This window comes from Cyprinodon variegatus, unplaced genomic scaffold, assembly GCF_000732505.1.
Source record: "Cyprinodon variegatus isolate N-32 unplaced genomic scaffold, C_variegatus-1.0 Scaffold550, whole genome shotgun sequence".
Taxonomy (NCBI): Eukaryota; Metazoa; Chordata; class Actinopteri; order Cyprinodontiformes; family Cyprinodontidae; genus Cyprinodon; species Cyprinodon variegatus.
Genome location: NW_015151003.1, coordinates 112,314 through 138,844, shown reverse-complemented (window position 1 = coordinate 138,844; position 26,531 = coordinate 112,314). Strand labels below are relative to the sequence as shown.

The 26,531-nt window shown below is 42.6% G+C and overlaps 1 protein-coding gene across 1 annotated transcript; it reads right to left on the bottom strand.

Annotated features, from left to right (window-relative positions):
• Positions 1-534: 534 nt before the first annotated feature.
• midn (midnolin) lies at positions 535-25,578 on the bottom strand. Its single transcript, XM_015391587.1, has 8 exons — positions 25,275-25,578; positions 23,102-23,330; positions 21,836-21,923; positions 21,643-21,705; positions 12,179-12,730; positions 11,437-11,560; positions 11,022-11,336; positions 535-4,003 (listed from the first exon to the last, which is right to left on the bottom strand). Exons 1-8 carry the CDS (start codon positions 25,348-25,350, stop codon positions 3,741-3,743), a joined length of 1,710 nt encoding a protein of 569 aa, XP_015247073.1. The 5' UTR covers positions 25,351-25,578; the 3' UTR covers positions 535-3,740.
• Positions 25,579-26,531: the final 953 nt, after the last annotated feature.

Below are 26,531 nucleotides of genomic sequence, written 5' to 3'. Positions count from 1 at the left end.
TATCATAAGGAAGTCACAAACAAGAATGTTGGCCGTCTGACATTTTTTTTCTCCCATGTTGAGGAGCAAGAAATTGTAAAATAAAATGTTTTTAATCAAGGCTCAATGAGTTAAAAAAAATTTTCTTAGATGGCAACTCCATCAACCCATAACATCTTGCAGCTTTTCATGGCTCATATGGCATGTAAATGCCATCATATCTCTGTTATGACATAGTACCTTCTATTATCTTAGGATTTCATAGCAACAATTTTTTTCCTGATTTACCACATTTTAGTTTCAGCTGCTGTGGATGAAAAGTAAAAATAAGCTGAAGGTCCATTACTACATGAAAATACTTGAAAAGTCATTCTACTTTCCAGAACCGTCACTACATTACTATTCAGTCTTAATTTGTGGAATAAATAGACAAGCAGACAAGCTGATGTTCTTATTTCGCTTTTTATTTGTTTATTTCCTAAAAAAGAAAAATGTTCTATCACAAGTCACACTGAAATGTATTGCTTAAGAAAAAAAATATATTCATATATTTCGTTTACCTTTTTTTTTTCCTTTTTTTTTGCAGAAACGAGTCTTAGTTTCTGTCATTTTCCACCAAAAGAAACAAAAAGAAAAGTTTGTTTTCAGACACGTGAGCTGCTGTCCGTGTCTCAACAACCTTCTCCCTCACCGATTTTTTTTGTTTGTTTGTTTTTCTTAAAAATGCACAAAGAAATACATAATTCACAGTTACCATTTTGGTTTCATAAATTAATACAGTCACATATGTGCTACACCGGTCTAGAGCTAGAACATTGTAAATTGTATTCTTGAAACCTGTTATTTTCAATAGTTGGCTACAAGAAAGAACAGGCAACTTAAATGATCAGGATTTCCACCAATGTACTGTCTGTTATTTATCCTCTCTGTAATGCTTTTTGTCATCTTTTTTTTTTGTTTTGTTTCTTCTTTTTGAGTTTCACACAGAAGTGAGGCACACACAGAGTATATTTCATACATATACGAAAAAAAAAACTGAATAAATAAAATTTGGGAGGGGCTTGGGGTTCATTTGTCCTTTAATAATTGTCGTATCCATGAAAACAGGAAGTGCATGTAGTCTGGAGTCCTCACAGGACCTTTCTCATACTGAGTCAGGACTGTTTCTTTCCATCTAAGTACTGCTCGGAGGAACATGAGGTTCAAATAACAGCAACAAACATGGCAACACAACAAAGAAATGGGACAAAGACTTTGTTTGAGGAACAACAATCTACTACTGAATAGTATTGACTTCGCTCAAACAAAATACACCCCGAAACTCTGACTGTCACGGCTGCAAAAGCTACAGTCAGAAATGAACCAATGAAAAACGAGCTTCAATTGACGCCGACACTGCAAGGGCAATTTTTAAGGCACAGAAGCCTTGACATAATAGAGACTCCACCAGCTAAAAGCACTAAACAACAGATGCCCAGTGTCCTCAGTGACATTAAAATGGTGCCTTGATGGCAATTCCGAAAAACGATATGCACAGAAAGTGGAAAAAAAAAAACAAGAAAAAAAAAATTCCCTTCCCCATTGTCCCAAGTCTCTTTTTTTTTTTAGTGAAAGGTAAGGCCACTTAAAAAAAAAACAACAAAAACAAACAAAAACTATGAGGTTTACCCATAAAAAGGTAATCTCTCACTGCAAGCTCTGGGAGTGCAATTGTGGCGTAGGGTGGTCAGTCAGACAGGCTGATAAAAGATGCTTCTCTCAGGTGGATTCTGACGGATAGTTCTTTTAAATCCACCGATCTGCTGGTTCCCTGTGGACATGCGTGCCTCTGTTGGCATTCAGGCTGGGAGGAGGAGGCCTGGCTGAACAGTCTTTGACAGCTGTCTGGGTAACAAAAAAAAAAATAACAGTGCTCGGGGCGCTGAGAGAGGAAGAGAGTCATTTGCTCTTTGCTCATCTTAATCGTCACACAACAGGAATGTTCGGTGCCGAGCCACGACATGAGTTCCACGTTTATCTTCATCTGTTTTGGTTTTACATCGTCACTCTTTACCAGGATACTGTTGTTCTTTTTTCCAGCAATTTTTTAAATGTTAGGTTGTAAAAACCTAACCAACAAAAGCAGCATTGTTTCTCAATTTTAAAAAAAAAAACAAATTCATGCATGTTGTTAACCTTCATTACCAAAGCACCACTTTATATTTTCTCCTCCGTCAACATATAAAAAAGGATTTTTGTAATTTCACACCTCTGCATGCAAAGAAAAGTCACCTTTTCCCCTTTAACTTTGATTTTTTTTATTTTTCTTTGTTTGTTTTTAGCTCCCATTTGTAGCAGCAAAACTTTGAAAGGCCTAACTTGATATGTCAATGGGTGTACTGGTCCAGGCACTGGTTAATGATGCCACTGCTCCTCCCTCATTTTGCAAAACTTGTAATAAAGGGCCTAAAATTTTTTTTTTTACTAGCCACTTCAACCTATGCTTTCAATACAGCTGATCTAAATAACATTTAAAAAGTTGTGGGTTTTTTGTTTTTTTTTTAGAAGACAACAAAACAATGGAATATTCTAAAAGAAAAAAGTAAAATAAAGCCAAACATAAACACACACCCTGATAAACATTTGCTAATTTGTCACATTTATGTACACAAACTCCCTCGACAAGTCAATTCAGGTCTGCAAGACATCAGCCCTGGGCTGGACGATGGCGATCTTTCTGTATCGTTCGCCGTGGCGAGACGAGACGATCGGATGGGCAAACGAAAGGTTGAATGAATTCACGGATTTGCTGACAGTCAACAACTTGACTAAAAGCCACAGAGGGCTGCTGTTTTTAGAAAACAGCAGATAGGAAGAGAAGCAAAAATAGAGTTTTCTTTTATATATTTTTTTAAAGATTTTAAAATCCTCTAAAGCACTTTGTAATATTATGTTCTTTTGTTCATTTATTAATCGTTCCTATCGATACCCTTTGTCACTGAGGTCGACATCAATACTTCAATAGTCATTTTCTTTTCTATTATTATTCTATTTCAGGCCCCACCTCCTCCTCCTTGCACATATTGACCAGCTGTTATAAATCAACATTGTGTGCAAATAAACAACTACTTTAAACTGTTATATGAAAACCTGAATGCTTTGTGAACAATGCTACATATTGTTGTTGTTTATAAAATATAATATGCTTAAAAGTGGAAAAAAAAAAAGAAAAAGGTTTAACCACTCCGTAACAGAGGAAAGAAAAAAATGGACTCCGATTGATTGGTTTGAGAACAATAAGAATTTCCACTGGAATATTTCCACAGTCTCTGGAGCTCCGGTTCTGTTCATAAGTCCAGTGTGGATCTCTTCATGTCTGCACAGAGTGCACTTAGAAAAAATGTAGAAAAAAAATCTGAAAATACCACCAATCACCAACTTCTGCTAAGCTCAAGTGGGGGTATATTCTGTGATATCACACCTTGGAACAAAAAAAAAAAAAGTCTTGTACACTGTAATGTCCAGTTTTTTTGCCTGTAAAGTCCAGGCATCACATTGAAGTTCCTTTGCTATTGTTGCTGCTTTCACTATGTCAGCTGTGAAGGACAGAATGGGATCAACGTCTGCAGGGAGACTGGCAGTCAACAGTCACAAGGACAACCTTTTGTTTCCGTCACCTCCTGCCAATTTTCTCCCTTCAACATATTCTCCCCCGTTCATCCCGAGAATTGCTTCACAAAATCGATGGATCTTCATGAAGAGGTGGAGTGGAGGGGTAAGGTTCAGGCCATCACGAACTCAGACTTCAAGTCGGCCTTTACGTCGGGCTTCCACACAGAGTCGTCAAAGTCCAGATCCAGGGAGCCCTCGCTGGACATGCTGCTGTTGCTGTTGCTACGCCCGGCCTTACGATTGGGAAGCCACTGATACGGAGCCCGTTGGTCCCTCCTGGCCTTCCTGCGCAGACGCTTCTGCTGCATCAACAGCTGCAGACGCTCCACCTTGCAGCGGGTTGCACGGTTTTCGGTCTGACGCATGCGGTCACCTGCACAAAAAAAAGAAAAAAAGGATAATTAGTACATCTGTTATGGGGCCTATCATATATAGAGATGAAGCAATCAGATGAGGTTGTAAGAGGTAATCTACAACTAATTTTTTTCCATATGCCATAAATGAATCATAACGAACTTCCACCATTATTGGTTAATAAATATAAAGCACACATTTGGAGATATTCTGATGGGCTATACTTAGCGTATAATATCAAAATCATTATCTTTTAGGTCTGAGCTGCTGGTAATACAGGAAAATAAGTGCACTAATACTTTTTTGGACATATTTCAACCATTGGTTTGGCACCCCAAACATAAGAGCGCACACACACACATATTGGCTGTTCAATCTTTTGGTTAACCTTCTCCCACTGAGCTCCATCAGCCTCCTCACTCTGAATGGAGGACCAGAATCTCCTTGAGAGCCATCAACAGGGTCAATAAAGGTAAAAACACATAAAAGAGCCAACACATGCTTTTGGCCGCCTGTGATATTTGCAAACACAATTAGGTATGACATGCTTCAGTGGCTGTGTGTGCTCCTAAGTGCATTTCTAGCTGTTGATGTGGCTATAGGAGACTTCAGTCTCCAGGGAGAGGCCTTACATTGGACTGTGAATGCTCTCCCAACACTGGCATAGTTGAGCCTAATTCCATTTATACGTATATTCAGAGAGCTCAGAAGGAAGGGAAGGTAACCGCAATCTATTAGCTAGCTCCATTAGTATCTGTCTTGGAATTAAATAATTAAATATTGGGCTAGGATGTCAATAAACCGAAGCACAGCAGCCATCTCTGCCTCTGCAGCACACATGAACATAGGCTGAGACACAGTGGAATCCGCAGCACACAAACACACACACACGTGTACACCCCTACACCGCTATGGATGCACACAAGCACTCTCTCAAAGATCGGTGCACGCACACACAAACCAATGCAGCACCAACAGGCGCAGCAGCTTTTAACGTGGATCGATGGCAAATTAAAAAGACCTATTGATTAAACCTTAGCTCTAGTGCAGCCATCCATCTCGAGGCCCGGACAACGCTATTGGCTTTCAATAGAAAATGCAAGCAAATGGAAATTGTAAGCGGTGAGTGGGGGGTAGAGGGGGGGAGGGTGGCTGGCTAAAATTGGGTGCTTTTCTCCAATTTCTTTTTTCTCCATTATGGCTTCAAAATCTAAGCTCATTGAGCACATTGCACCCTTTTTTTGTACCCCAGCTCACTCCTCCCTCGCCAGGCTCCTTCCCCACGTCTCCCCAGAGACAGCTAGGTAGGGCTGTTCAGAGAAGAGAAAAGAGGGGGCCCACTGAGGAGGGGACGATGGTGTGGGTTAAGGAATTTCTACCCCTTGAGGCACGGGGCGGGGGGGGTGGAATAAAGAGTGGAGGGAAAAAGGTGGAGGGAGCAGCCATAGGTGTCAGCTTGCAGAATCGATTATGGCCTCCTTTGCTTTTCCCCCCTTCTAAAGGAATGAATTCCGGAGTCGGTGTGGGCTTTATTTACCGCTTTTCCCCCGAGTTTGTTTCTTAGGTCAGGGACTGCAAAGTATTATTCAGTTCTTGGACTATTCGCCATGGCAGGGTAGCGTATACACTTAAGGGCTGTGAAGCTTTTGGAAAAAGTGAGGTAACAAATGGAAAAGAGACATCTGTATGTTGCATTAATCATACAGACGGACAGAGGAAGTTTTCCCATTTCCTTCTAATATATTCAGCACTGGAAAAAAACATACATGTGCATCCAGATGCTTCATGCACTTTAGTGCGGGCAATGTGTTACCCCTAGGGAACAAGGCCAATCCACTGGGTAGGGGGGGTTGCCTGCATTGCATCCATTGTTCCTCTGCACCATGTGACATCCACATACGTTGCTGCAAGCCTTTGCCCACCCCCCTCCTTGCTTCCATTTCCCTCATTCTCTGCACAGATAGGTCAAAAGAGATGCCACCTTCTGGTTTAGTAGAAATTTGGCCGTGGTAAAAGAAACACAGGGAAGTCGGTGTATCTTATGATCTAAAATCCATTGATCTGCACCCATTTGTATTCCTTTACCTCAACAAGGTAGTCCCTTAGCCATGCTCTTTTTTTCTGAAGCGGTGCATCTGCTTTTAACTTAGCGCTGCAAAAGGAAGCGCACATACACAGAGGGCAGTTTGGTGGTGCAGCAGGAGGTCCTGGCCTTTGGCTTGGCAAGAGTTCTGGGAATGTGCTTGGAACTCCACCAAACTTGTGTGAGCGTGTTTATGTGTGCGAGTGCAAGAGCCACCATTCATGAGCGTCACTACCGGAGCCCTGGGCGGCTGGGCCGGACACAGCTGGCCGCAGGGATCTCCAGACTATGTTTATGACAGTGGGGCTATTATTAGGGTAGTATAAAAAAGAACAGACAATTTAAAGTAGCACAGGCACACACACACACACACACACACACACACACACGCACAGAGCTTGGCTCAGCCTGACTAAATAGGCTGGGGCTTGACGCAAGCACAATAGGAGCCACACAGAGCCAACATAGGGAATAAATCCAAAGAGGAGATTTAGGGAACCCAAACACAACCTTGTTTGACACAGGAAAGAAAAACAAGAAAGCAACAATGGCTCTTTTTATAGAAATGCACAGTCACTATCAAACAGAACACAGCTCAGGGGTACAGGAAGGAAGAAAATACCAGTCCCTTTCCTTCATCTACACACCAAGAAGCCATTCCCCTCCCCATCTACCCACGCCAAAAATAAATAAAACAATAATATTCCTCCCAGATGAAGATTCAAAGCACTTCTCTTACTGCCCGACATTGCAGAAAAGGACAAGAGAAAAACAGTCAGAGAGCGAAGAGGTGATCTATTAATAATCGATGCGTCAGTCAGTTTCCCTCGCCTTTGAGCCAAGCCCAGCAACACAGCGAGGACTGAGGAGGGGAGCACTTGGAAGGGGTGGTGGGGTTTTAAATGAGCGGGTGGGGGATGAGAGGAGTGGGTGGATGGAGGAGTAAGCAAGCAGGGGATGGATACAGAGAGAATAAAAAAAAGCAGATCTGCAGGACACAGAGCTTCTCTTTCTATTGACTGAAGAAAGATTGTCCTCCATTTGCAGTTACCTTATTGCTTTTATTTGTTGTTTGTCTTTATAAGTCTTGTGATCTTACATAGAGAACATTGTGTTTGTTCAGCATCCAGAAAAAAAACAGGCGGGAGGGAGGAAGAGATGGGTTGACTAACGCTGCACCAATATCCACTTAGGTTGCAATGTAGTCAATGAAAGCTCTATTGGACGTGGAAATCAAATAAGTTTTGTTTATTTAAAATCATATATGAAATAGTGTTATATTGAATAGTGTTGCGCCAATGCCATTTTTTTGGCCCTGATACCGATACCGTGCAGTATTGGCCGATAACGATACCATCTCTTTGAAATTGTTGTGTGTGTGTATATATGAAGAACTGCATACCATTTGGATGTAAAATAATTGCCATCGTGGCTTTGCCAAAGCGCTGCCTACCTTTGTGAAGCAGGAAAAAGACAATAAAAGTGAACCCAGTAGAACTTTTTATTGCCTACCTGGAATGGGTGACAATAGTTGAATAAACTTTTGGCTCTCAAAATGGTATCGGTGCCTTATTTGTTGTTACTCGCCGATACCAATACCACCATTTTAGTGCTGGATCGGGGCCCCGCCTGATAATGAAATCGGTGCAACACTAATACTGAACATCAGTCATTTAAGAATTTATCTGTCTTATATGCTATTATTGTTAAGATATTGTAGAACTGGCTTAAAACAGACAAACATGTATCAAAGTTGTCCTGTGTTCAGATTGATCAGCTCCAACTGGTGACTAGGTCTATTAGAATAAAAAATGTTATGTATTATCCAAGCGCTATCAGGTATAAAAACCTATTTTGCTATTTTTGTTATGGTAGCCATTCTAAACATGAAAGATTAATCTGAAATAAGTTTCCCTGAAAATCCCTATTTAAAGCAACTGCTTTCCTAAACAAAAGCAGAAATCAAAAACATGCGGCACAATTCTGACTGCTTCACCTGTACATATCTCTAATGTCTGTATCTATTACAGCCGATAAAGCTCTAATGGTTTAACATCTTGCTTGCACATTTTGGCCCCAACTTGCACAGAACATAAAAAAACAATCATATATAGAGATGAAGAATTTCCGGGTCGACTCTAAAAGATGCCTCGACTTACACAGACACGTATGTACTGAAGTAACCAATAGAAGCTGAGCTAAAATGAGTATCCTGACAGCAAGTAAAAGGGCACTGATGACCCTGCAGGGACACAAGCTCTTCAATGACTTTTAGACTTCATTTGCATTCCCTTCTTCCTCTCCTCTCCTTGCTGACTATGAAAGGGCACCTGATGTGCTTGGCTGGCTTTCCTGGATACCTCGATGGCCACATAGAGTCACTGGGGGCATTCAGCGAGTTTAAGTAGCGCATGTCCCAGCAAATATTGGCTGGCAATGAGAGAGCAGTTAAGTCTGCTGGCAGAATGAGTACCTTACGGGTCAGGGTTTAAGTACAGGACTCAATAAGGTTAAGGGTAGAAGATCTCTCACTTTCTCTGGCTCGTTCACAGCCTCCCTCCCATTTTCCTTGCCTAACCCTGCCTTAGCCTACACGAAGCAAACATGACCTGACAAATCAAAAGGAGACAAGGGCAAGTTAAAGGATGTGGAAGACACACAATGGGGGAAGGGCAGTGGGGTTGGAGAGGCTTTTGGAACCAACTCAGTTTCTGTTTTTCTTCAGGGTTTTGTGTGCTTGTTCTGAACTAAGGCAACTGTGGGGCTAAAAGGCAGTCATATAATCCCATAGGCCTCCACTCCTCTGACCCACAATGGTCTGGCATTGTGCTCTTTACCCCCAACACTCTCACAATAGGACAGCCCAGGCAGGGGCTTAGGTTCACCAGAGGCTGCAGGATGGATGCTCACCCAACATAGCAAAGGAATTAAGCCAACAATCAGTCTGCTAGACCATGGTAATTCCTCCCAGATCAAACTCAACATGACTCCCATGTTGACAAATCTTCACAACTCAGCAGTTTTACACATCGAGAGTGAAAAAAAAAAAAAAAAACACGTGAATGAGTGGATGTTTTCTGTTTTTATTTTTTCTACTCCTTAACTTGTAGTAGATATTACGGGAAGTGAAGAGACAGCCAGCTAGGTAAAATTTGTCAGAAATTTCTCAGAGATGCTCTTTTTTTTTACTGGATACAAAAATGATTAAAATGTTACTTTTGACACGATGTAGAATATAAAACAAAGAAAGGCCTCCATCATTGTCCGACTAAGGTTTGTAAAATTAAGCAAGTCTAAAAAGTCTGATTTAGACAAAAAAAAAGGGCCCTCCTTCAACATTTGCCTTTGATTAAAGTTGTTTTTTGACCTTTTGGTATAGTTAAAGGCAGGATCAAAACACCCAAAGAATGAATGAAGGCTCAGTGTTGCGGCTGCAAATAGCCCCATCTTCACTGGCCTCCTCCCCCTCTCCCTACTGCTAGGTCCACAAAGCAAAGGCTTTTTGGGGCAACATTCTGGAATAAATCTATTTTTAAAGACCAAAACGAACACAGACAATGTATTGATGCAGAACGCAGACATGGAAAGAGACGGGGGCGAATAGAAGACGGACAGAGATGGAAACTAAAGATGGGGCTGTTTTTGGATAGAAAGAGCAGATGAAGAAATGGCAAGAATGGGTGTGGGGCAAGCCTCTAGCACCAGTACAGGATTGGTTTGGTAAATGCAATTGTGTAAAATAAGGCTGTTTTGTTCCAACAATGCAGTGAAAACGTGAGGGGCTCAGGGTGGAATAGTAGACAATACCAATGAGGCCAAAATGACTGTGAATGTCTTCATGTTGCTTTAAACCAGGGAACAAACAACATGGGACACAGACAAAATTCAGTCACTAAGGTGTGTGTTTTTCTTTCTTGGTCGAAGAAAAACATCAAACACTAAGCATATTGATTAAATACCCACTCAAAAAAGACATTGTACAGTGTTTATTAATTGCACACCAACTTTACCAGTGTCTCACCAGAGAGTGGTTTGGTTTCCTAAGCAGAAGATAAGGCAGCATCAGGGGACAATGCAGTTTTTCTAAACACAGTTGCTCTAACCTCGCCTGAATGTTATCGGTTTTGGACATCTGTCAGACACTCGACATCCTGAGAGGCTGCTCAGAAAGGATGTTTAGAAAAAAAAAAAACTTCCCTGGCCAAGCCATCTAGAAATGGAACCTGTCATGGTTTTTCTGGCCCATGCATGTCCCATCTCCAGCTCTTCTTTAGGAAAATGGTTAAGTAACTCAAAGCCTAATCTAATCTAAACATAGCCTAGCCCAGGCTTGAAGAGGTAAACCTATCCCCTTGTGCAGAAAAACAAAGCCGACTCCATTGACTGATGAGTGAAACCTGACTGAACAGGCCTAGAGAAGCTTTTGTTGCATTGCTGAGGAGACCCCCGTCTCCTTGATTCACTTCTTCTTTTCATCTCCCTAAAAACCCAGGAGACTTATACGCTTCAGTTTTTTGTTCTTTAGTCTGAATTTTCCTGTTAAAGCATTGTCAGTATTTTAAAGATGAAAATAAGAACTTGAAGATGAAGTGATGTAAAATCATCCCAACAGAACTGAGCTAACCATGATGTGTTATGAGAATAGAAACAAAAAGACAAAGGAGACAATGGATCTTTCATTGGTTTGCGAAACAATAACAGAGCTTTGCAAAAATGAGTGGCTCTATTGTCATTTAACACAAGTATACACACAGGCATATGGGTACACACACACACACACTCCTTCAAAGCAGTGCCAAATGCAAGAACACCTGCTTCATGAGGCCATTAGGGCACCAAGAGACTAACAAAGACTCAGTGTAAGAGTGTGACTGTGTGTTGGGTGGGGCGTGGGTTAGTTCTTCTGTTCTCGACATGCTTAGACGTAAAAGGTGTGAGGAGAAGGCCAACTCACCAGGGGGTTTGCACATGCGGATCTGGCTCTGGCACTGCACCAGTGGGTGAAGAGATGGAGGAGGGCTGCCAGCAGGCACAGAGGTAGCTTTGGGAGAGAGGCCCGTTATCCCAGCAACTGCTGGTGAAGGAGGCGGTGAGGGGGATGGGGAGGTGGGCGAGCCACACTGAGTCTGGTAGCGGAGCTGGGTGAGGGAGGGGGGCATGCCCTGGTAGTGCCGAGTGGCGCTCAGGAGGTCGTTGAGGATCTGCAAGATGGTACCGATATCACGTCTTGGACGGCCGTTGCTGTCTTGGCAGTTAGGGTGCAAAGTGCCTGAAAAGAGAAGCAGGGTATAAAAAAAAGTGGTACAAAATGTTTTGTAATTTTTTACAGGATTTAAATTTTTCCAGCATTAAGCTCAGCCTCCACTTACCTGAAAAGGTACCTGAGAAGACTCCAGGAGCATGGTTGACAAAGCTCTCAATGATTGCGCCAGGTTTACGTGAGCGCCCTGAAGGACTAGATCCACTGCTAGAGCTGTTGGGGCTGCAGTTAGCCTGGATCAAAAACACAACAAGAAGAAGGAAGCGTAAATCACTACGAAGTACATTTCGTACAAACAAAAGCTCATTTGTAAAAACATAACATATTTCTTACACTTTTCAATATTTCAATCTTATATTAATGAAACCAAGTTTATATTAGCTTACTTTAAACTCTGATCTAATCTTGCACTTTATAAGATTCCCAATGAGATTAATTAGCGAAAGAAAGAAAAATTCTTTGTAGATTTAATGATTGTTCATGCTGGAGTTAACAGACATTAGCTTTCCTTTGTCTTTTCACAGCCAAGACCTCCAGGAGGTCAAGAAATTACAAAAAGCAAATTTGGCTGTTAAAGTTTTCCCAAGTTAAATAAAAGATAATAAAAGTTTACTATGGTTGACTTATGACAACAACAAAAAAAGCTTTGCTAAATCACCCAGTCTACCTTTGACCCTCTACTGGCTTGACTAAACCACAGATCCCTCTCCATCATTCCTTTATAAGGCTACTAAATACCTAAGATGGTGCTCCATTTCATTTAGTTTAGATATAAAGCGCTATTCCATAGCTTAAAAACAAAGTGACAAAAATATTAACAGAAATAATACTTTGTTTGTGGGTGGTCTTACCTCAGGACACAGAACCGGGGCTACAGGGCTGACCTGGCCAATGTCGTGGCTGGGTGTACTGGAGGAGGCCTGATGGTAGTGGTTGTGGTGGTGATGATGGTGATGATGATGATGGGATGGAGTTCGAAAAAGTCCCCCAGGGATTTGGCGAGGGGAGTGGGGAGGTGGGGTAGGAGGGCTACAGTGAGTGGAGGAGGGCGACTGGTGGTACATTGGGGGAAGTGGCTGGTGGTGTGTGGTAGGCAATGGAAAGGAATGTGAGCCTGAAGAAGAGGAGGAGGGAGGGGAGGGATGGGGCTGTGACAAGTGGGGGCTGGGGTGATTGTGAGGTTGGTGGTGGGGGGAAAGCGGGTGAATGTGGGGAACTCGGGGCTGTTGCCCTGTAGGCTGTCCTGTTGCGGCCTCTGTGTTTCCCCGGGTGATGAGGTGTCGATGCTGGAGCTGGGGACCCCCGGACTGCTGCGCTGCCAACTGCAGTTGAACGAACATCATGTGGTCCCCTACACGCAGTGCCAGGGTGAGAGGCGAGCGGCCGGACAAGAAGTCACTGACCTGTATGTAGAAAAACAGCAAAAAATAGTTAGTTTAAAGGGTTCTACTTTATTATACCTAATAAAAGCCTTTTTTCTTCAGTGCCAAGAGAATAGAGCCTCATAAACGAGTTAAATATATATTTCTTATTTTGCCATGGATACCATTTGAGTTAAACAAAACAGTGCTTTGAGCCCCTCTTCTCATGGAGACGCAGACATACCACACTTAGACCACCATCCAATCATTCACAGAACCATAACAGTGGACTATTTACTTCTGGATAAGGAGACCTATTAGAAAACACACAAACACACAGACTCCACTCTTTGCTGTCCTCCATCTGCCTCTGGGTCCACTCTTAGTCAGCAGTGTCATTCCGCTCGGAGACAAAGACCACCCTTCTGTCTGGCTCTTCGCCTGAAAAATCTGTCCCACGTTCAGGAAATACACCCCGCCCGCCTCTCAAGCACAGAATAGTCAATTGTCTACAGATCTGCAGCGGATGTGGAAGTGCTGCCCATTTTTGGAGCTCTGGCAACGATTAACAAGGGCCAAGTGTCGAGGTCTTCACTGACCCAGTCATGGCCCGGATGGAAGCACGCAACCCAAGGGTAGCCGAGCTGCAGGACTTGGCTTGGATGCTTCAAACTAAATACCAAACCTTGTGAATGTCTTTTAAAATCTGTGTCCTTTAAACGTGTCAAAAATATCTGTCGGCCCTTGAAAACTCAGTCATGATTGTATCTAAAGCTGCTTCCAAAGTGAAGCAAACAGAAACCACCCCCACTGGTAAATACAAAGTGACACCTTTGTTCAGAAATCTTTCAGCAACTCATGCTCCATGTGTACTTTAGGTTCCAAGAGGAAACAAGAATCTAAGGGGAGACAAGAGCATACATTTTTGCAGGAGATGAAGAGAAGGAAGAGTCCTTCTTTCTAGCTCTCCCTTCAAACTATGTACATTTCTCAGCTATGCTCCTAAGATCTTGGTCAACAGTTATCCCCAAAACACCATGCTGTTCTTAAAAATAACTCCCCATTTTCTTGTGCCTATTCATTTATCTACTGACTGCTGCTCCTGTATTGCCAGGATGACCTTTAGACAATGGTATTGACATGGTGAACAAAAAAAGCTGACTAAAAACAAGAAAACAGTCAGGTAAAAGGTCTAAGCGGGTTGGGATGATCCGATTGTAGAAGTTAACAACATAAAGGCTCAAATAAAGTGCAAATAAATTTGCATACAGGAGGTCCGAGGATGAATAGAACTGAGCTCTCCTCTTTTTCTCAATGTAAAGTCAGCCGCTGATACATTGTTGATACAGTCCACACCCGCCATGATTACTGCAGCGTGGTAAGACAATAAACCCAGCAGGCGTAAGGTGTGGTGTGAAGTGAGGAGGAGGTCAGGGCAGGGTATTGCATGAGGAAACTCCATCTACAAAAGGTTGCCTGATAGAAAGAAGGTGTGTATATGTATGAGACTTAAGGGGGGAGGGAGAATCCAAAGGTCGAGGGGGGGTTGGAGAAATAAAAGAGAAAAGGCACAACTGAGTCAGTGAGTGACAGCTGTCAGGAGAATGAGTAGACAGTCAACCGACGGCAAGTCAAAGACCCCAAGAGAGACCACAAATTGTGTATTTTGAAAGCATGTGGGGGGTTGGGAGAAGGACTTTTTACTAAGCATTGGCTTTTGCCGACTATGACATCTCTCATAGTTGAAATTTAGTATTTATACTGATCCTAAAGTTAAGCCACAACATTACCGTCAGCAATTACAAAAACAACATAGTCATACAAAACTTGAATATAAGCGAACATGCTCAAGCTTCTAATGCAGAGGTGGATGAATAAGTGTATGGATGCAACACTTATATAATGGGATAGTGAAGTAATCTGGAAAGTAATTTAGGAAGGAAATATTTTCCTAAACTCACCCCAGATCGGGAATTTCTATCCGAATTAAAATTCCAGACTTTTCCATGCTGTTTAGGAAAACTGTGAGGTGCCAAGTGGTATTTGCTTTACCACTTTGTTTTTCTGTGCTAGTGTGAGGAAGCAAAGGCAAGAAAATGAAAGTGACAAAAAAGACATGACAGTGAGTGACAGCAGGAGAAACAAAGAGGAGGCTTGATTACCCTTATAATAACTAGTGTGGATTATTCAAAACCACCAAGATGAAAATCATGTACTCCCACTGAGCTCACAACACCACATGGCAGGCTTCAAATTAGGCTCCAAGAGAGGCAAGCTTTCTTCCTCACACCTCGTTAGTTTTTTCCTTCTTCTCCTTCTTTTTACTCCTCCGTTCGATTTTTGACACTCACAAGTCTCAGCCATTGAGTCATGAAGTCAATTTAGAAGTTCTGTGCACAGCTCGTGTTAGATCTCACATACATAAGAGCTAAAAATGTGTGCAACACTGCATGTGACTCATTTGGGGTCTCTAGACACACATGCAACCCACCACAACCCCGGCTTCAGGCAGGCAACTAAAAGGCCACAAACCCACATAAACATCCACGTCTCATTAGAAGGGAGAAAGACAGGGAACGTCGACGACTATCTGCGTGGCAGCTCTCATATCTCTGCGGTCATTTTTCACATCCCCTTGGCAGACAAACAAAGAGCTGCATAGAAACCTACAGGTGTGAAATTCCTTCCCTCAAAACATGCAGTTTTCCCAACAATTCTCAAACCGCCAGAAAAGAAAAACAGAAGACGAGACATGCAAATGGTCTGTGTAGCTCTGAGCTGTGGAGTAGAACACCTGAAATAGTTCTTATCTCTTAAGGGAAGGGAGGAGGCGGAGGATGTTACAGTGCAGCCTGCCTGCCAGAGGCTAGATTGGCAAGCGATCGTGTAACAACAAGCCTTTTCCAGACGGACAGAGACTAAGAGAGAAACAAGAGGAGGAAATGTGTTGCAGAGTATGTCTATATGTCTGTGTGTGTGAGAGAGAGATGGTAGATGGGAGGGAGTTGGGCTCTCTGGCGCTGGAGATTTGGCTAGTAAATGATTCCCAGTGGTCTCGGCTAGCAGCTCAGCTCCAGTCCAAACATGCCTGTCTGCTCTCGAGAGCCCAGCCAAGACAGCTAATCTAGCTGGCCGCTGTTGACATGAGGACCTACATTAAATCTACTAGATAAAGCATTCTAGAAATTACAGGCAAACAAAACAGAGTTGTGCCCTGGCTTTCAGTCTCCGACTGTCCGCTACCTTTCCTCAGATCTTGACCTCTACCCGTTTGCATTGTTCTCAAATAGTGACAAGGTGATAAGCAAAGAAATAAGTGGCTGATTCTAGTGCCAGTCCCTTCAATCCCTCGGTCTACGTCACCGCCAGAAGGTGGTATTTTGTTTAGCAGGAGGATTCAGTTACCATGCTGTGAGGGGGATGAATATAAGGGGCAATGTGGGGGGATGAGCCGTGGAGACGAGATGGAGGAGGGGGAGAGGAGGGAAAAGGTGGCATGAAGGATAGAGGGAACCAGGATGGTGAAGGGGGGATGGAAGATGCTGGCAATGGGGGTAGGGTGTCAGAGTGGTAGTGGGTGATGAAATATTCAGCGAGAGTGTGCCTCCAACTCCCCCTCTTACACTACCATCACCCTTTTTTTTTCCTTTTCGACATCTCTGCCAGACAGTTTTAGTTATTGGGGTCCCTGTGGTTCAAGGAACTCATTTGCAGTCGTTTTTCCTTTGCACACTAAGCGAAGTAGGGGAGAGAGATAAGGACTGAGGGAGGAAGAGCGAGGCTGAGAGTCTAAAAGAGGCAGGGAGGGGGGGTGGTGGGGGAGGGAGCGTGCTGGCAGCTCTGAGCTGACATTCATGAACAACTGAGCAGCTTTGTGTCAGAGAAAAGAGGACAGAGGATTGGAAGGCGGGGCAGGGGGGGTGGGGGTAGGGTTGTAGGGAGGTAAGCTACGAAAGAAGGAAGCCGGCTTCTTCAGCCATGCTTCGGTTCCGATGCAGCTGGTCACCTGTCAAACGGCTAGGTGAACGTTAAGCTTCAAAAAGCTGCTTATTAACCTGCCCATCGACCTAGATGTTTTGATCACACCAGGACACTATTGATAGTCTCTGAGTAGACACACGCAGACTAAAGATGCAATAACAGCCTCTCCAAAGAGACAAGAAAGGAAAAAAAATAAATCAATCAATGAATTGCACTATGCCCTAAATCCTAAAGGTAGGTGGGGGGCTTGGAGGCTATTTTCGGGCTTCCTTAAAGCCCACATTAGAGAGATAAACACAGTCTAATAAGAAACAGGCAGTGATGGAAGATGGAAAGTATAAGCAAAGACCAGCTGGTTTACACAGAATCTGGAAGGCAAAGTAAAAAAAAAAAGGTTTGTGAAAATAGTGCTCCCCTTCCCAAAATGACCTACACAATCTATAGACAACATGTGCTTCGAATAAAGGTTGAAGAAAAGATGCCAGAACGTCCATAACACATGTGTGAGGAATTTTGACGTTCTCCCTTTAAACCTCCTCTTTCTAGTAACCTGAGAGCTTTTGACCTCTTCCTGTCTGTTTCGGCTTGAAGGTCTAGGTGTGAGTGGTGGCTATAAGATCTTATATCCATGGCCTCCTTCCTCCCACACAGTAGCCACACTAGTCACGATGCCTGATACTCGAATCATGAAGGTGCCGTGTCACAGGGGAGTTTATAACAACGACGGTCACGACTCAAATATAAGCGAATAAGACTTCCCTGGCCGCTCAAGGAGAGAACACTCAACGATAAAGACATTAAAAATGAATGTTGGCACATGTGAACGCCCACATAAGCCCATTGCGACCAGATGTATGTACACAATAGGACAATGAAATCTGCAGCAAAATCCACCTCTCTCTTGATTGCGCCACAACACACCTTGATTCCCTGAGCCCATTCCAGCATCTCCTTTCCACTGTGCGCTTAAGCAACACAAAGGGGATTACACAGGTGCAAAAAACACTGATCAGCTTATTAATGCAATTTTCAAGGCCAGGATTTACATGAGCAGGGACTGAATGGGCCTTCAGATCAGCATTGTCTTTTCTTTCGTGCACAATTTGATTTAGACATTCAGCAACAAATTAATTTCTGTAGCTTCCATTGACAGAACAAAGAAGGTAAATCATCATTGTACAGAGCAAAGACTCCCTCTTTTCAGCTGCTTGCATAAAAAATGTTTTCTCTGCTGTTTTTGTTACGCAAGAGGTGGCAAAAGGACAAAGGGATGTTGTCACACTGGCCATTCAACCTATTGGTCATTCTTCAATTCTTTGCACTCAGAAATCCTTCAATAAAATTACTCTCCAATGATTTCTAGTAGTGTCAATAGAGCTGATTAACTAGCATGCAGATAAGGGGGTGAGCTGGTAGGAAAGCTGGAAAGAGAACCATATTGACCATGTGTATTGATCTGTTGTACACACAGTCGCAAACTGACACACAGACGGTTACACAAATCTTTCTGTATTTTAGGTCTGAGTTGCGGAGAGGCATATGTAGCTGAGCTATCAACTATCCCCAAGTTACCAGGATTTACCATAAGCAAACACAGCTGGACAATATTCCTGAATGACTCGTCCAGACCTCTCCCCCTCCACCTGTCATGTCGGCATTGCTGCTCTCTGAGGGATGAAGAGCAGAGGAAATTAGGTAAGGGTGACTCAGAGGTGACTGCAGACTGATTGTTAGGTCTTCATAGTTTGCATCCATCTGTTTGCAGGGACAATGGGAAAGATGAGCTTCATCCACAGAGTGAGACAAAGATGAGGAACTTGGGGGGGTGGATGGGGACTAGAGGGTGCCTGTCAGTGGGAAAAGAGTAGAGCAGATATGTAACAGTGTATTCCACTGGGACATAGGGAATGGCAGCACACAGCATCCTCCCACAGCTATCTGTATGTGTATTCAAGGCAAGATTTGTCAATTTGCAGCAAGCTGAGCATCGCTCCATCTGGGCAGGGCATTGATTTTGAAATCGGGATGCTCCACTCTCGCTTTACTCGTCTCAATGCAAGCATGCAACATAAGCACAGATTGTGGGTCTGCAGCTTAGTTTTAAGACTGACTCAATCATTGATGGGTAGTGAGCTGGGCAGTTTGGTGCTGATGCTCTAAGACAGGAACAAAGAGATGACTAAGTGGGGGGAAGTGCATTTGGAGGGGGATGGTGAGGGTAACGGCTAACCGCCTGGTTGGCTTTTATTCTATCATAACGTGCATCACTGGGCAAATAATTCATGTGTACTAGCAAAGCAAAATAATCTGTTTTAGTCAACTGCAACAATCAGTGAAAGAGGAAATGATGTCTTTACCTGAATTCCCATCATATTCCTTCACTGTCTGTCATGCAGATTTGGGTTTACTTACAAAAGATCAAAAATACATCATTTCATTTAAGATCTGTGAGTGAATGTTAAAATAAGCTTTACAGTCAAAGTCTTCTTAACAGGGAGAAGGAGGGGTGCATGCATGCACATCCTGATGGGCTGTCAGGAGTCAGTGGCTTAACACAGCTTAGGTATCATGAAAAACAGGCCCTAATGGAGGCCAGACAAGGCATTACTGGAGCTAAAGAAGACAGCCATCATGACCAACCAGAGGCAGCTACAACACAACTTGCAAACTGCAGCACATTTAAATTATAGTGCCATTGGAGTGTTGCTAAGAGGAGCAATAGAGAGATAGGAGAAAAGGGGGAATACTGGTAAAAACAAAGAGGATTTAGAGATAATTTCCAGATTTTGATATTTATAAAACATTTCCCTACAACATACACACACATGTATATCCATTCACAATCCAAATCGGTGTGTTCTTTAGCAAGCTGCTTTCCTAGATAGATAGCAGCTAGCCAGGGACACCTAATCCAGATAAAGGAGAACACACGAGGTGATCCACTCAGCCTCGTATTCCACGAACGCTTACTTCCTGGAAAAACACTCAAACCTGAACTCAATCCTGAAACAAGACCTCACTTAACTTAGAGAGACGCTGGGAAAGATAAGTGCTGAAAGAATGGGGTCCGGGGACTTCTACTCACTTCATCTGTGACTACCAAAAACCACCCGGAATTAGCCGGTGGCTATTTTGGGGCGTTTGGGCATATCAGTTACCGTTTCAAACACTTTTAAGAGCTAAGTGCATTGATTGATTTTTGATAGCCCCTCCGAGTTAGAGGGGAGAAAGGAAATGAGAGAGAGCTTTAGTGTTCCCATTTTCCAATCTTACCCAGATCACTAATCTCCGCACAATCTATAGCATTCTGTTTGCTGCATGAATTATAAATTGAATCAATTCCTCAGGATACACACACTAAAGAAACATTAAACCTTTTTGTTTAACTTTCCCCCAATTTATGATTCATACTTTGCTTTTTATTCTCACAGTACCACCATACGGGTTTACGATCAACGGATGTGGAAGTAATGTATACGGTAAGCAACTTTTGAGAAAAGGTGCATCTGACTAATAATGCAATTTTATTTAAAGAAGGTTTTGTGACCACAAACACAAAGGGGAGGGGAAGAGTTAGAAATTGGCTATTCTGGGTCAGAGGTTGAATTATCATCTGCCTCTAGGGTAAAAAAATATATATATATAAATAAAATAAACGGCAGTCACTCTTGGCTGCCCAGCAATGGCTTACCACATGATGGGCAAGGTTTCCTTTCAGCCCACTAACGCTGAAAAAAAAAAAAAAACACACACACACATAGAGCAGCATGTCCACACACCTACACACAAGCAGTCATCTGCTGTCAGCGCTACGAGGCGCATGCTGTGTTCACACACGGAGGACGAGGCCAGGATTTCCACCCAAAAAAAATGATCAGGGACACCATAGAGAACCACAGCTTGCTATCTCCAAGCAGCATGCATCCTCTGATAAAGCAACGCTCGCTGGACAAAACCTCACACACTAAAGTGCTCCTGTTCACCATCCTGCACTGCTTTGACATCAGTCTGATGCAGTTACCTACGTCTCAGCGGTGCCCAACACCACCAAAGGGAAGTGGATGTGAGTCAGTCAGTCAGCTGCACACAGCTTCCTACGTCACAGTGTTGTCGAAGTGCATTCAGCCTTATTGCCTCTCTTCTCGCTAAGTTTCTCTTTGCGGCCAACACAAGATTTTTTTTTTTTTTCACTCCGCTCTCATTATTGATCATTTTAGTGAGTCATGTCACACTGACTCAAATACATACTGTATTTAGTAAGGCCTAAAGAGCTGTTTCACTGTAAGTGCAGGGTGTGGGCCCATCTTAGGACATGTATGCATGCAAGGCTTCCAGGAACCGTATGCTAATACATAGTGAGAAGGTTACCATCTGATGATCAAGCATTCTGTTTATGAGTGAGTAGATCTACAGTATACTTAATTGCCATGCAGTATCGGCACACTTCCTGGAAACTAGCCAGTGTGTGTGCGTGTTTGTGCATCTGTGTGTCTGTTAGTGCGTGAAATACAGAAGGGGTGTAGAAAGAGAGAGAGAGATCTTAGCTAAACGTAGAAATAGAAACATGAAAGTGAGCACCGGGCCTCTCATGAGCTCAGAAATAGATATTTTCTCATGTAATTTTACTCTTTCTTAGCTCCCTGCAGCGACATACGTGCACATTAACCCGCACGTACCCAGACGCACGCTACAGCAGAGGTTACTAGGATACAAGGGGGTGTTGCTGCTTATTATATCCCGACAACACACACAGGATGCCTAGCTTGGCTTGTTGAAGAGGCAATTGAAACATTCTTGTGCAGCAATGTACAGCTTCTAACAAATAAACTATTGCTTAACATGGTTCAGCAGCTGAAAACAATTCAAAATATTTTTTTTTTGACAAAAGGAGACAAAACATACAGGTTTTGTTTGACGTACAGATGCATCCAACATAAGGACACTATGTTTCTTTAATAAAACTACTTCCTTACCTGAGTTTCCGTTAGACTCTCCAAGGCTTGCATTACTGACTGTTCTGGTCTTGATGCTTGAGACTGCAAATAAACACAAGACATTAACTTTAGGAATCCTGAATTTTAAAAAAAATGCATTTTGTATAGTGGAAATAAACTCCATTCTCTATCTGTACGTAGATTCAAAACAAAATAACAAGACAAGCCTTACCATTAATCCTGCTTCGACTGTTGGTACAAGTGTTAACTTGCTCCCATCAGAGATGCCTAGATCCTGGAGTTTGCCTGAACTTAGTCGCCTGCAGGGTTGCACAGAAGGAGATAATTAGACTGTGCTGACAGTATCTTCTCCCTCTATAGGCTTACAAACAGCCCCCAGCAAGGAGGGTTTGGGGGATATAGGGGGAGCTAGGCAGACTTCAAAACTAGTTTGGAAAAGAGCCGTGGGTAAAAAGCTCCATGAAAGAGATGTATTGATTGGGGTGTCATTTTTCAATTTCAACTATAGTGCAGCTTGACAAGTGCATGCAGTGGATATTTGGCGCTGCTGCCACTTGCCTAAGTGGAGGTAAGTACTTTCTACTGGCTGTGCGAACAAGAAGCAAAAGCTGCAAAAAGAAACAAATAGCTATATGGCTCTGTTTGAAATTTGGTGGTATAACAGATTATATTTCAGATAACCCAACATAGAGAAACAGATTTCTTGTCTTCTCTTCTCAGTCTCTTTTCCTTCCCTAAGGTTAGACAAAGTATCCATGGGACAGCCTCCTGCACATGCATGACCCAAATCTCACCCTTTGCAGCTGAACAAAGACCAGCAGTGCCGACTTTGCAATAGGTCTGCATTTCGAGACACAAGGGGAGCTTAAAAAAAAAAAGGGGGTATTCAGGGTTTAAAGGGATGATGTGATTTATAAGGTGATTACAAAGGCTGGGAGGTGAAGCTGATTGAAAAACAATGCAGACTGTTTGCATGTAAAGAAAACACCCCTTCTCAGGTTTTTCTTTTAATAACGCCACCTGCATTACCAATGTCTTGTTTGAGTGGTAGAGCATTTGAGAGCCTTAAATAACAATAGGAGTTAACCCATGCAGCCATGCATTAATGCTATTAAAGCAGTGGGCCCTGATTACTGGAGAAACCGGCAAGCTGACTACAAAATAATATGCTGTGAAACCACCATTATAAAAAGGTAGCATCAAGGTGAATCATCTTTCCTTACATATGCATTATGGTGTAATCCACACTGCAGATCTATAGAGCCATGCTTCTGCATTTGAGTCAATTCAATTCTGCAAACTGCATCATTTTGGGTTTTGAATATTATGCATGAACACCGCCTTCCTTTTTTTTCCCAGTGTGGGCCGAAAGACATCATCTATTAATGCAACAGATGTAACCATTTGAACTGCAGATCCCAGTTAAAGCAAGTGATGTCAGTGCATGCACATTATCTACTTAGTAAGGTTTACTCACGTTTCTTTGTGCAGAAGAGCGAGTCTCTCTTTGGGTACTTTAAGTCTTTGTGAGAGCCTTCTCTTCAGTCCCTCCACGGTCTCCTCCTGGGGCAGAGAGAGCTCGAAGCGTGTGCCGGTGGTGGACTGGATGTAAAGATTCATGGAGGGTTCAGCCGGGACGGCTTCGCAGGACGAAGTCCCGCGACTGGTGCAGCTCCGGGCGCTCGGATGCTGGTCCATTCGATAACCTGTGCGCAGAGACGGCGGGGGGAAGGGACGGGAAGGAGGGAGGCAGGGAGGGAGGAGGACAGGGCGAGCAGGAGCCGGGTTAGAAGGAGGGAGCGGAATCCGTCGCTTCGACTACCGTCCCTGCGAAGGCAGCATTCAGGGCTTTCTCTCTACGAAACCTTTGGTGCGTCCTTCCTACAGTCAGAATGAAACCAAGTCCGGCCGATTTCATGAGAATATCCCCACAGGAAATCAACTATACTGCAAAAAATATATATTTTCTCTTTGTTTGATCTTCTTTAAATCTCTTTGCAGCCTTTTTTCCCCCCCAAGTTGCAAGCAAGTCTTCCGAAATGCTACATTAGGCAAAAACCAGACAGAAACGAAATTATACTGTCAGCAAAAAGAAAAAAAAATGCTGTAAACTTTAAAAATGGGAGATCTCATTAAAAAAAAAAATGGAACCAAGCTCCGTATGGATGTTAGGTGAGGTTGCTGCAAGCATCAAAGGAGCGGAGCTGCAGCGCCCTGTTCGGCTCTCAGACCCACAGCAGCCCCGGTGGATGGACCGACAATGAACATTGTCACAAGGTATCCCACTTCCACCAGCGATGAAAAAAAAAAACGCCCACAGCCCTCGGAGAGAATCAACCAATCACGACCGAGCTCTTTCAGGACGCCGCTGATGTCAGCCAATTAGAATGTGAGATCCACACCCACGTGGAGGGCAGACGGGTTTAGGCCATTCATAATAAATTACAGCATAGAACAAAGTATGTGCCCACACCGCAGAAGCCTTTAAATTCACTATGGCAAAAGGCGGATTGAAATAATAGCTTTTCATAGTGATCATCAACATAACAAACGATAACTAAGATGTTTTAAATATATTTTTGCGTCTTCAAACTCTCGTATTTATGTCAGGATTTATCTCTAAGAGGGTTGTTTTAGATTAAGAAACTCAAAACTCTTTAAAATAACTACAGGCTACTATTAGGATACATCATGATGGGACATTTCCAATATGAAAAATTATAAATGTTCTGTTATTCGGCCCATAATCTACTTTAAATATCCACTGGATGCGGTAAATATCTGATTTTTATTTTTTCCCGGAAATCTTTGATCAGATGTATTTTAATAACATTCATAGATCTCCCCTCATCATCACTAGCACATAAGCATGCAGGGTTGCAAACCTCATTAAAGCGATCGAGAATGTTATGCAAATGTCAACATTGTAAACTTTCAACATTCCCATAAGGAAGAAGAATACCAGGAAGTTTTTTTTTCCTTTTTATTTATCAACTTTTTCTGGCTCAAAAAAAAAAAAAAAGGATTTGACTGCTATTTCAAATAGGCCTGTGCCCCTGAAAGAAAAAATATGCAGTGCTGCGATTTGTTTGAGGGGTATTACAGCCTAAAATAAATAAAAAATATAATAAAAGAGAAGAGAAGGAGCGAAAATCAGATAAAACTTGAGGATATTTTAATAAAGAGAAGGAGAGAAGAGGGAAATCTCAGAGCCTAAAACAAGATACTATGTCGCCCTCTAGTGGTCTTAGAACGAACACGCCTCTGCATTAATAACCTGCAGTCCAACCATTCATTCTCCACTAATAATAGGATTTTTGTAAATTTTCAAATATAATTGTAAAGTTAGACTGTTAGAAGTCATACAAGTGAAGAGTAGCAAACACTAGTAGTAACTATAATGTCGTTTTTACAACATAATGACTCAAGAATGCAACCGAGCAGAAATTAGAATTTATATCAATATACTTAAAAGCGACGTTTGCTTCCAATTGTAAAATACTAAATACATTAATAGCGTTTCTAGGACTTAAGCTGAGAATTACGAACAAAATTGACCCCCCACCTACAGAACAAAAGCCCATATCAAACTTAAAAAAAAAAGCCAAAAACTAAGTGAACTCACTAAAATTCAGTAAAGGCGTACTTACCAATAATAGTGGCGAAAACTTTAAAGCTTCGCTGGGAATTGGGCTGTTTTGCAGTCTGTTCCCCCAGCTTTGGCATGAAAAGTAAAGCAAACTTTCTGATAAATCCAAGCGATTTAAAGTATCATCCACCAGACTTGTTTCTCTTGGCTTCTCCGTAGATGCGCTTCGGTGTGTCGCACGGCGCGCGCCGCTTCACGTGCTTTAATAGCAGCCCGGAGAGTCCTGACCAATAGCAGCGGATATGTCCCAAGGTGTCCGGCTCTTCTCAGTACGCCGGTGTGTTTCTCGGTGATGACAGCGGAACCGGGAAGGTGAGACTCCTCTTTAAAGTGGCTCCGCACGGATATGGGAGGAGAGTAGCGTTCTTGCTCAGTCGACATATCATTTAAGGTGGAATTTCACCCTCACGCTACAACAGCCTCGGAGTGGTGGGGGTGAAGCCTCTAGGCAAAGCAAAAGCAGGTGGTGATACTCAATATCCAACTGCGTTAAATGCCTTGGCTCCTTAACCGAATTAGATACTTGCAGAGAAATTCAACTCTTCATTTTATTGCCTACGACCTTAAAAGAGCGTCAATGAATCGAAGCCCGTATTTCAGGGGGCGTTGCCAACCTCTGACGACGTCAACGCGTCGCTGGGCAACAGAGCAGGTAAACAACCTCCCCCCCTGGATACTAGCCCTGGTCACAGGTAAACAAAAAAAAAATGTACTGGCAGGGTTCACTGCTCTGTTTAAGGAAATAATAAACGCGCTGTCAGCACCTCATGAGCATAAACAAAACAAACATATGGCTCGCAACGATTCATTAAACCCAGACAAGTAAAATATGGTATTTTACAATAAATGAACAAGGATCGAATTGGAATATGAACAGTTTAATTTGAATCTATAGATTAATGGATTGTTTTGAAATGATGTATTTCTGGATTTTAATTGAATCTATGTATTGTTGTAAAGTGTGATATGGCATTTGTTGTGAATTGGCACTATAGAATAAAACAGTTAATAGAAATTTAAAATTTATGTTGATGGTTTATATGATTCGGGTACTAGGATGTTATGACCTCTGACAGGTAGCAGTGACTAACTCATTGTGATGCTATCTGCTTTTGAGTGGGGTACATAAGAGATAAAATGAACACTGTTTCCTGAAACAGCTGACGTATTAGACAAACAAACATTAAACAAGCAAGCATGGCATGAGAATATAAACAAGTTTAACAAGGGAGACGTTGTCATAGTTCTTAACACCTCC